We start from the raw sequence: 11813 nt of genomic DNA, 5'->3' as shown, positions 1-11813 counted from the left end.
AGCATACATTTATGGCTTTGATGTAAATAAGTAATTTGAAGGAGTTCAGATGTAATCTGCCAATTAATGTTTGTTCTCCCACAGCGCTTTTGTAATTCCGCTCAATGCGCATTTTATATTTCAACAAAAAGTATTAATTTTTCATTTTCCTTTGTGCAGGGGTCAAAAGTTTGAAATTTATTTTCTACTTCACCTCATCTAAGCTTTAAATTTATTTTTATGATCAGGCGGTTAAATTGATGACGTCACATACGAAGGGGCAGTGTGACGTTGCGCGTCAGAGGGAAAGAGACGTCTACCAGGAAGTGGCTACGAGGCAAACGGATAATGAGCAGCTGAGACTCCGACAACTTGACAGGTCGGTAACGGTTTACTGTGTGTACACGTAGCTTGAACCACCGATTTGACCTTTATTTATTAGTGACGGACAAATTAAAATGACACCCTTCAGCGCTAGCCCCCCGGGTTAGCTGGTATCAACGTTAGCATTACGGCAGCGTGCAGTCTGTGTGCAACGTTGCATTACCGGGTCGAAGTGGAAGCCCAACGTGTGCAGGATTAAACAGGTGCTACTGAAAGATAGTACACCTTCCAGAGAAGATGGGAGTCTAGTCTAGAACGGTCGCTACGCTTAATCAGTTCTAAAATCGCAAAAGTGCAGTATTAATGTTAGCTAGACGGCGCTATTAGCTTGGGGTGATGTGACCATAGTAAAGTAACGTTACAGGACCCTCAACAGAAATGATAAGCAGGGATTTTATCAGATAAATATCATGGTCAGAATCAATGAAAGGTTGCCTGGTTACTCGGTACATCTCTCAATGCTGTCGTGTAACAGCAATTTAAATGAGAAATGAATAACAGCTTTTATGATTATTTAAGTGTACTGCAAACTCCCATTTCTCAAAAATGAATGAAAAAGAATCTCTGAAAAGCATTTGAAATAGAACATGATATTGCACAGAGAAATAAAACGATTAGCAGTAGAAGAGGATCGTGCTATTAGACTTAAGTATCTTTATCATTTGGTGTCATTGATTTCTCATCTTTTTTTATGAAAAACTTCAAACAACCCCCCTGCTCCCCCAAAATAAGAATCTAATATTAAACAACCAAAAATAGTCATTATTTAGAAAGTGCATTGAAATCAGTTTTACTCATGAATCATTAGTTTTTGGCACCTAAATGATTAAACACACTAATAAAACCTCTATTAATATCCATGACAAAAATGAAACATTATAAACTTTGACAGGATAGTTTTGTAATATTCACAGTTGGACAAGAAACATTTTGAGGCATACTCTGCTGATAGGGAGGGGGAGAAAAATCCTAATTTTCAGTTGCCAATACGTCATGTCAGATCTTGTTTAGGCATCCTGGATAATCACAAAATATTTTTATCACACCACTAATAACTTTGCAAAAAATCCTTAGCATGGTGAAATAAATACAATACAATTTTTTTTTAAAAAAGTGTGTTATTCAGGTGGTCAGCATATGGGATATCTGTTGTTTAAGAGGTAGATACAAGTTCTTCTTGCTCTACTTTTACAAGTCAAGTTTCTTATCATTTAAAAAAAAGAAAATGTAGAAAATACAACTTTTTATAAAGGCAAGTTTCTCTTTTTTCCAGCTTGAGAAGGGCAGGATGGGCAGGCAGAGGAAGAGGGTGGTGACTGGTGAGGCTGCTCTTCCCCCGAGGAAAGATGAGAAGCCCTCTGCATTTCACCGCAAAGAGAAGAAGAAGAAAGTTGACATTGGCAAAATTTTCATCAACATCTCTATTGGTCTATGCATCTTCAGCCTGATCTGGTTCTTTTACGCCCTGTACATGCGGTCCAGTTTGGCCAAACGGGTGGTGACGTTACACCCGTCGCCTCCTGTCCTGGATGCCAATGCCACCAGTGCCAAGGTTTCCTCTGAGAGATTCTGGGGCTCTTATAGGCCCCAGGTGTACTTTGGAATGAAAACCAGGAGTCCAAGGTCAATTGTGACAGGTACGCTGATGCAAATGAAGTCATAATGTCATCAGGAGTTTGAAAACACCTTCATGGAATTGTTTAGGAGGATGTTTGTGGGGCTGGATGATACTGACAGAGCTGAATGCTCCGTCACGTATTCAGAATTTTGGTTGTGTTACTGAACTTTTATTTCTTGTGACAACACCAGTACCAATAAGCTGTGTTAGACTAAAGGTTATTATTATTTATTTCTCAATATTTTTGTGCTGTTTTTTTGTTTTGTTTTGTTTTTTGGTAATTGTATCATGAATGTGCCTTGATGTCACTTCCTGTACCAGGGGACGATAAACCCTTTCAATTATCCAATCATTATTGTTTGGTGGTGCTTAAAAGGAAGCAGCACATCGCCATTTTAAATTCTTAATCCTGATAAAGGACAATAGTTAACCAAAACGTTTAAAATTGAATAACGCAATAGTGAGTGTGGGAGTATATGGGGTTTTTTTATGATAAAAATCTAGCATAAAGAGATTTATTCCAGCACCAGAAACATTTTTGAGAGCGTGCACGTATTATTCTTCCTATCAGCTCATCTGGAGCATCCATGTTATTGATGAGAGGACAACAAAAGGTGTGTCACATTTCCAGTACTGAGTCTATCACCAATAATAAAGCACATCTGTTCACAAAACCCAATTAATTAGCTTGTAATTTTACCGCAGTGAGTTTTGGATTGACTTTTTTTAGTTTCGAAGTTGTTCTTTCCCACATTTTAAGAGGACCCTTTGTTCCTCCTGTGTGCTGTACACTCCAAATCATTATCATATCTTCCTAGGTATGATGTGGATGCGGCAGTTTTCTGACATGGACGTGAACCTGAGGCACACTTGTGAGCAAGGAGATCGGTTGCAGGGCTACAGCTGGCTGATGCATGATGGGGTTACTTTTGGTGTCCAGGAAATCCGAGACAACGATTTCACACTGACTACCGAATTTGTCAAGAGGATTGGAGGCGATCACGGAGGCGACTGGACCTGGAGGGTCACTGCTAAACAGCATGTGTGTACTCTGTTTATTCAGATTTACTGCATGTGCCGGACACAGATGATCATATTTTACACAATGCAGTTTTTTTCCGGAGCAACTGCGGCTTGTTTCCTACATTTAGTCATTCTAGTGTTGCTAATTATAGAATTTTAATGATTTTTGTTTTTACTCAACAGAGCTCTGCTCCTCAAGCGCCAGTCATCTCCCTGATGTTCTATGCAGCGGCAGACACACAGGGCTCACTGGAGGCTCACGTGGAAGAAAGAGACCGCCTCGCATCCATCACAGGTTCCTCTGAGGAGCTCGGCAACTTCAAGATCACCTTCCGAAAGCCTGTTACTGGGGAATCATCCGGCATTAAATATGCCAGGTAAATACATGAATACATACACAAATGATAAGATCAGTAACTATTTTAGAGGACAGGGTGTACTAGAATGCTTGTGGGAACAGAGAGTAACGATAAGTGTTCGCTATTCTCAACAAAGATATTTGAAGAAAATTGACTTCGGGTACTTCGATTGTCAGTCAGTGAAAGTAGGATACAGCATATGTATACAAATCTCTATAGGAAGGTGAAAATGGAGTTAGATCTTACATCTAAGAGCAAGATCCATAAATAAAAGGTACAACAGATGCAAAACCATACCACTCAACACACAACCCGCGGTTTAGTTTGCACGTGTGAACTGCAGTTTTTTTCATTCCGCAGAGAAACAAAAGTTGTATTAGTTTGTTTTTCTGCTGCAAGTGAAGCACACCTACAGGTGGTTCATTAGCTCCCTCCTCACTGAGAAAGTGCAGAGATAAATACAGGTACTATCTCAGTGGTGCCATCAATGACTTCAACTACAGTAGTGACATGTGGTTATGGTATTTATTCCTTTCATTTGTTCGCTTCAGCTCAGTTTGTCTCTGCATTTCACTGGCAATTTTCCGGGGATTTATGTATTTACCTTAATGCATGAAACAAAACTGAACCTGAAAGAGAGCCCTCAAAAAAGAAACTGTGGGCTTGCTGAACCCCTTAAAAAATAAAAAGTGAAGGAAACAGCATCACAGCAATGTTGTACTTGTGAACTTAAACACAAGCATTTATGTTCCCCCTCTATCTCCATAGTGCGTTTTTAGACTTTGCACAACACTGAGTAAAGATGCAATATTGCACTAAAGTGTAGTGGCACATTACGTCTGATGATTCCAACCACCAGATGGCAGTAAAAAGCTGGTCTCTCAGTCTTGATAGAATCACTTTTTCTGAGCAATGCCCTACAGTAGGATAAATAAAGTTTGAGGACCAAGGAAAAGCAGACCCTCTACCTAAAGGACGAGCCTCTGCTGCACAATTTTATATTGCATGGATCAGGACTCTGCTGGCTCTCTGTTAGCAATGTTCGCAGGAATATTTCACCGATTCATCAAGGCCAGAAAGGAGCAGCGTAGCGAAATATGCAGGTATGCTATACACTGAGAAATAATGAGTATGAATTGTGACTTATGATAGGATATCGAGGGTGTGTTTTGGAGCTTAATGTTGAATTTTACTGACCTAGGGTGCGACCAGCTGCTTCGTGTCTGAGTCAGTAGTACAATGTGAAAAAGCCAAGGCCAGTTACAAAGGCCTCAGTAGCATAGCTAGTGCAGTTCCAAACAGTTTTGTAGCTATTACTTTAAACTACACCGAAATATTTGGAATGACTGCTTTGATTTTAGTATATGCTCAAAACACAGGGTGGTAATCAAGAATTTTCTTGATTTTTTTCAGTTATAACTATCTTCAGACTGTATCTCCTGGCTTGGAGAAGCTGACTGACATAGTGAAGCACAGTCTGAACCGCAGATTTGTCTACAGCCCGCCATCCGGTGAGAAGAGGCATTACATTGCAGTGGATACCTACAAGCCCCCCCACCACCAAAACCAACAGAAACCCACTGACACCAGAAAAGAGAGTGACTTTGTGGTGCACCAAGTCACCGTTCAGACTCCATTTCAAATTGAAGTTCTTTTTGAGTCTGCAAGCTTCCATGCCCGTCCCAACCAGCTTGTCGGCCCAGTCATGACTCAGGAGCTGGAGAAGAGGAAAGCTGAATTCAGTGCAAAGTTCGAGAAGACTTTTGGGCTTGAGATCAAACGTTTTAGCCAAGCTCATATTAAGTTTGGCAAGGCAGCGCTCAGCAATATGTTGGGTGGAATGGGCTTCTTCTATGGCCAGTCAGTTGTACAGTCAGTCTACAATGAATACCCTCTCCTGTACCCTGAGGGTGCATTGTTTACCGCTGTCCCGTCACGCTCTTTCTTTCCCAGAGGTTTCCTATGGGATGAAGGCTTTCACCAGCTGCTACTAAGCAAGTGGGATCCCCAGGTGACTCGAGAGGCTGTCTCTCACTGGATAGACCTAATGAATGTTGAAGGCTGGATCCCCCGTGAGCAGATCCTCGGAGATGAGGCTCGCAGTAAGGTCCCGGCTGAGTTTGTAGTTCAGCGGAATGAGAACGCAAACCCACCTACTCTCTTCTTAGCGCTCCAGGAACTAATCGAACAGCTCTCTTCAGACCCAGCTAAAGCAGAATCTCAACCAACCTTGCCTTTCCTCAGACGGCTGTTCCCCCGACTCAAAACCTGGTTCGAATGGTACAACACCACACAGACAGGGCCGGTACCTAACTCCTACCGCTGGCGTGGACGGGACAAGGATACCAATCTCTTCCTCAATCCTAAGACTTTGACGTCTGGACTTGACGACTATCCACGGGCCTCTCACCCATCAGCAGAGGAGCGCCATGTGGATTTGCACTGCTGGATGGCCTTGGCCTCAGGCATCATGGCTCGTATAGCTCAGCTTTTAGGCGAGCCCCATCAGGACTACGAACTCACCCACAAAGTGCTCAAAGACAACAATCTGCTGAATGAGCTCCACTGGTCAGAACAACTCCGCGCCTTCAGCGACTTCGGCAATCACACCCAGGCTGTGTCGTTGCAGCAGGAGAAGGTGTACGTTCCTCCTGGTCAGCCTCGGCATCAGTTCCCTGTTGCACGGCTGGTGCGCTCTGTCCGCAGGGCGCCAAAACTACAGTTTGTCAATGCATTTGGTTACGTTAGCTTGTTTCCCTTCTTGCTGCACATCCTTCAACCAGACTCGCCTAAACTTGAACATATTCTTAGAGACATGAGAGACTCCAGTAAGCTGTGGACACCCTATGGCTTGCGATCCCTCTCAAAGGCAGATCCTTTGTATATGAAGCGAAACACAGAACATGATGCCCCCTACTGGAGGGGACCCGTATGGATTAACATCAACTACCTGGCAGTCAGAGCCCTCCACCACTACGGCACCACTCAAGGGCCATACCAAGAGAGGGCAGCTGCTCTCTATGAGGAACTCAGGACTAACATTATTGATAATGTTTATAGACAGTATGTTGAAACAGGGTATATCTGGGAACAGTACAATGACAGTACTGGCAGGGGTCAAGGAAGCCACCCCTTCACTGGCTGGTCAGCCCTGACAGTGTTAATGATGGCGGAGCAGTATTGATATCCTAGATTTCATCTCATGTGTTCTCAGATATTGGCCTGTATTTGTTTCCATACACGATTGAAACAATATAATTTGGTCTTAAGAAAACAAAATATATCTTGTAACTAACTACAGGATAATTGAACTGAACAATATTTTGTGATGCACAATGTGCTTCTTCACTGTTATGCTGGATGTGGAGCCAAGTACCATCTAGTGCTAGGCTCTTAAACCGCACTTCACACAGACTTCACCGCTTCACACTTCAATATTTAATTTGTAAAATCAAGACAAGTGTTGTGCTTTTTTCAAAGGTTCGCATCGGAAGGGAGGGTTCATTCTTTCACACTAGATGTGTGATGATTTGTGTCCAGTGCATTAAATGAGTGAGCTGACAAAGAAGGGCCATAGTCTGTAATTGTGCCATTCTTTCTTTTATTTATCATATGTCATCTGTCTTATTGATTGGTAAATTGATATTTAATTGTTTGCTCTAAGCTGTTTCCTGTCTCCTGTCAGTTACTGCTTCTCAGAGCAGTAGTATTTCATACACACAGCCTGTGGTTTGACTGGCAGGGATCAACAATGACAGTGACCTTGCTCTTTTTTTTTGTTGAAAACAATAAATGGTTTAAATACATTTTTGGCTAAACTGTACTTTTTTTTTATTTTATGCCAATTTTATATTGAATCTAAATTTTGAATACAAAATAGTACTTTCCTCCTCTGTTAACTGTTGGATTCATCCATCATCATTGTCAATATTGTTCAGATTGTTACTGGCCATCACACTGGGTGCGTGGAACTGGCACTCTTGATTTAATCTTGTTCAACCAGTAATTATCATGCTGCTCTGGACGAAACTGCTACATGATTTTTTTTTTTTTTTTTAACTGCACATGGTAAAATTATGTGATTAAAAAATAAACAAAATCTTGTGGTTCCACTAAAGTGCCCTGCATTGTTAAACAAATATTAATTCAGTCAGTCTCAGGTAATCAAAGCTTTGAAACAATTAAAAAAAAAAAGGAATATGAATGAAAAACCAGCAGACACTTGCATTACTTTGTTTCTGAGAGAACAACAAATTGGTATGTAAATGCATAAATAAGATAAACAGCACCCAGCAGCATCATACCATGTAGTGAGTGCTCGTAGACCCATGAAACCTGGGTTGCCCTTAGATGTGCCTTCCTGTTTGTTAATCAGCCTCATGAGCTCAGGCATTGGCTGATACTTATGATTAATAAAATATATCATCCTGTTAAGTTGATTGAACTCTAAAACAGCTACACACAACCACCCACACAAATTTGATCAGTAAATCCTGTTTATTGTGGAATGAATCAAATTTGGCTACATATGGTGAAAGCTGCGTTTGAATAACTGTCCTACAGTTGTGTTTGAATATGTCTACATTTAATGATGATCTCTGGGTGATTCAAAATATTCTTTACCATGATTTTACCACTAATAGATAGAATCCATCCATCCATCCATTTTCTTCCACTTATCCTGTTAAGAGTCGCGGGGGGGCTGGAGCCTATCTCAGCGGCTCTCGGGCGAGAGGCGGGGTTCACCCTGGACAGGTCACCAATCCATCGCAGGGCCAACACATAGAGACAGACAACCATTCACACTCACAGTCACACCTACAGTCAATTTAGAGTATCAATCAGCCTCGTCCCCTCTTGATGTCTTTGGACTGTGGGAGGAAGCTGGAGTACCAGAGAGAACCCACGCAGGAACAGGGAGAACATGCAAACTAAAAAACGCCAGGACCCGAACCCAGAACCTTCTTGCTGTGAGGCGACCGTGCTAACCACTGCACCACCATGCCGCCCTCGATAGAATCCCACTTTATAAAACAAATACTCCAAAATTTACTAAGGGTATATGATCCAGAAAATATGCTTAAGCTTTGGATTTTGATTTTTTTTTTTTTTTTTGTAAATTGGCAGGAAAATGAGCACTGTGCAATATTTAAATCTCTTATTTGCAGCCTCAACGGTATCTTCAATTGAACTCAACATTCCCAAGTAATGCATCCTGCATTCTTAAGTGCAAATTACTGTTTGTTTTTTTCCCCATTGTGCTCAAAAAGTCCTTACACGGATACCAGCACATCCCTGTCGGTCACAGCAGATAGTAGCCTCAGCACATTGTGACCTTAAGTACGGCAACACGACTCTTTTTCTTTTGTCAGTTGACACATTCAAAGGCTTCTAACTGACGTCAATCTGCTTCAAGTTATTTCACTTTGTGTGGTTTCCATGGAGCAGTTGTTGTAAGGGGTTGGTACTTAATTAGCCAATATCAAATTCACGGTGAGGACATTGATGGCAAATTCTTTAGTCTTTGACATTTTCAGATATACATTCACAATGCAGGCCATACAGTGGCAATGTTCTTATTAATACTTTGACACCAAACATAAAACACAGGTACTAGGAGCACTGCTAAGACTCGCTCTGCGTCTGTGTGCACGACCAGCAGGTTCCAACCTCTAAGACTTCCATGAATCCGTTGAATGAGCTTGATGCGCCGTTGTATAGTTGCAGGCTCGGTGTGGTGCAGTGAGGTTGCACAGCTATAAATAGTCCTTCTATCATTTAGCAGAACAGCAGATACGCTGTGAAAGCACAGATTTGCAGTTTCACCACATTCATCTGAAGATATACTATGTGCAGTGAAGAGTGGATGCTCTGAATTAACATGGATGTGCATCTTGAACAAATTTTACAACTTTGACCATTTGACAACATCGTGAAACATTCAGTTGACTGAGTTGTCATGAGTTTAAAAAAACAAGAGAATGATGCATCAATGTGCAACGACAGCCTCTGGGCTCAGTCGTGGGAGCTCATCATTTGACCCTTTGACCTGTTTCACGCAAACCGTGCTACCAAGGGATTTGGACACAGATGAGCCATTGCCTCTGCCTTTTTTCCTTTTTTTTTTTTTTTGAACAGTTTCTCTCTGAGGAAATGGATTCCACATCCCTTCAATGCAACTACAGTTGAAAATGCATTTATTTCTTTGAAGAGTGCAGACAATCTGTGTGACTAAAGCACTCACTGCGCAATCCATCCTCCTCACCCAAGACCCTTTTTTCACAGTGAGATGGGATAATAGCCAAACAGCATCAGAGATAACTAATGTGACTGCATAATAAACAGATGAGTCAGATAGCGTTCATTTGCATATCATCCTAACCTGATCAGAGCTTCTATACAGTGAATATTTTGTGATCACTCACGACAAATGAGTGCAGTGAACATGCTGTGACTGCATTGACCGAACAGCATGCTCAGTGTCAAGAATGTGCATTTTTCTGATGGAAATCATTTCACATCTGCATAGTAACTGTGGAGTTGTCTAATAATTGCTGGAAATACCTCACAGTAGCAGGGACTGCTGTTTTGAATGTAATTACTGGGGACTTATGCTAGAGGGAGCTAATTAATAAGGCATTTGTGAGTGGAAAAGAGGCTTTTTGAATACAGCTTAGCTATCATTTTACTTACAATGGAGAGCTACTTAGAATTAAAGCAGCATAAGTGGATAATTACCCTAATGGCTCAATTTGGATTGAAGATATGGTGGCAGGCTGTATTTCTAGGAGAACACTGGTTCTCTGTGCGTATGTGGGCTTGTATGTTCACATCATCTCAGTGGAGATATGTCAGATGTTTTGTCCTGAAGCCACACAATTGTGTGTTTGCTCTCCTCTGACGCAACTTTTTTAACCTAACATGCAAAAAAAAGGCTTGTAGGCAAACTGAACTTGAGCTTCTTGTGACGTATTTACTGTCTTCTCTCTGTGAATTCCTCGAGCATCACAGCTGTGTTCATTTTATTATCAGTTTTTCATTAGTTTGCATGTAAATGTTCATGGAACTTTGACATCACTGCCCTCCCAGGACAATTTGTTCTCTCAGACATGAAAACAAGTCATCACTATCATCGTCCACGCTGACCTAATTGCTGTTGGTCTTTCTATAAAATATCCCCCCGAAGCTCGCTGTTGAGCACCAAACCTGCTTCAGCCAACATGGGTCTATGTATGTTATGTAAGGCCCACTATAAATAGGTTCACCCGGGATCTTTTGTCTTTACCTGATTCGCTCTTAGCCAACAGTTTTTATTTCTGGAGAGAGCTGTGGAAGCTAGTGCAATGTAGAGCTGGCCGTTTCCATAGTTACTTTTGTTAGCTGCAAGCTCTTAACATTCTTCATCTGTTTCCTCACATGTCTGCTGTTAGCTATTTGTTTGAATCTGTTTGCATTGCATGTCCTCATAACGACTGTGTGCATTGATAAAGCAGTGATGAAAACAATGTCTTTTCATACACATTGTGGTGTCGCTGCATGGATGAGAGAGAGAGAGAGAAGTAGAGAGAGAGAGAAAGAGAGAGAGAGAGCGAGCAAAAATTAGAAATCAGTGTGGGTGCAGATGAGTCAGAGACCACAATATGTAGACCTATTAATTTCTGTTGGTCAAAAGTACATGCAATTAGTCCCATGTTGTATGATAATGATTTTGTGTAGTGAATGCTATTGAGCTTTAGTCTAAGGGGATTGTTGTTGTATCTGGTGGAGCAAATTACCTGGATATTTGCATTTTGGCACATGACCCACCGTTATTGAACATAATATCAGGGAGCAAAGGAATCTTCGGATCTGTTTTGCAAATATGAGAATATATGTAAATCCAGTGTTCTGTTAATGGGTTTATCTTGATAATATGCAGCCTGTTAGGTAACAGCAGGTACAGGAGCTGGATCAGGCCCAAGAATTGGACTGTCAGTGTTGCTGCAAGCATGTATCCAGCAGAGAAGAGGGCAAGGTGGGAGCCATGCGAGTGCGCTGTGTGTGGAGGAGTCTGGGGGCATGGTTAAAGAAACACCGGGGCATTCCGCAATCACGATTGGAGAGCTTTATGTGATTCTCACCCATCCCTGTTGTAGAACCAAAGAGTACAGGCGGCTGGGGACCGAAGTGGGCGAGTGCGAAAGTATTTTTGGAACGCACGGGAACCTGCCACACCAACAGCAGCAGCAGCATTGGGGCCTCGTACCGGGCTTCCCTAACCCACTCCCACTCTCAGAGGAAGCGCAAGAGAGAGAGATGTTCCTTCAAAAGAAGAACCACGCTTCCGCTGCTTTTATTTTTCTTATTTGTGCTATTTTTCTTTCAATTGCCCAGCGTTTGAATGATGATGTAGTATATATAACTATGCAGAGCCCGACATGACAGAGAGAAAGAGGGAGAGGGAGCAAATA

At 41.8% G+C, this 11813-nt stretch overlaps 1 protein-coding gene across 1 annotated transcript; it reads left to right on the top strand.

The window, feature by feature from the left end:
- The first annotated feature begins 229 nt into the window (after positions 1-229).
- mogs (mannosyl-oligosaccharide glucosidase) lies at positions 230-7503 on the top strand. Its single transcript, XM_086211628.1, has 5 exons — positions 230-358; positions 1637-2000; positions 2800-3023; positions 3188-3381; positions 4777-7503. Exons 2-5 carry the CDS (start codon positions 1652-1654, stop codon positions 6545-6547), a joined length of 2538 nt encoding a protein of 845 aa, XP_086067754.1. The 5' UTR covers positions 230-358; positions 1637-1651; the 3' UTR covers positions 6548-7503.
- The last annotated feature ends 4310 nt before the right edge of the window (positions 7504-11813 follow it).

Source organism: Aulostomus chinensis, chromosome 8, assembly GCF_037954235.1.
Source record: "Aulostomus chinensis isolate RoL2024-O1b breed Wild chromosome 8, RoL_Achi_v1.0, whole genome shotgun sequence".
Classification (NCBI taxonomy): domain Eukaryota; kingdom Metazoa; phylum Chordata; class Actinopteri; order Syngnathiformes; family Aulostomidae; genus Aulostomus; species Aulostomus chinensis.
Note: the sequence above shows the minus strand (reverse complement) of the source record. Positions and strands in the feature narration are given on the sequence as shown.

Bases quoted from the DNA above. Each gene is read 5' to 3' on its own strand.
- mogs (XM_086211628.1), top strand. From the start codon at position 1,652: ATGGGCAGGCAGAGGAAGAGGGTGGTGACTGGTGAGGCTGCTCTTCCC. The intron at 3,024-3,187 runs GTGTGTACTCTG...TTTACTCAACAG, and splicing joins GGGTCACTGCTAAACAGCAT to AGCTCTGCTCCTCAAGCGCC. The intron at 3,382-4,776 runs GTAAATACATGA...GATTTTTTTCAG, and splicing joins TCCGGCATTAAATATGCCAG to TTATAACTATCTTCAGACTG.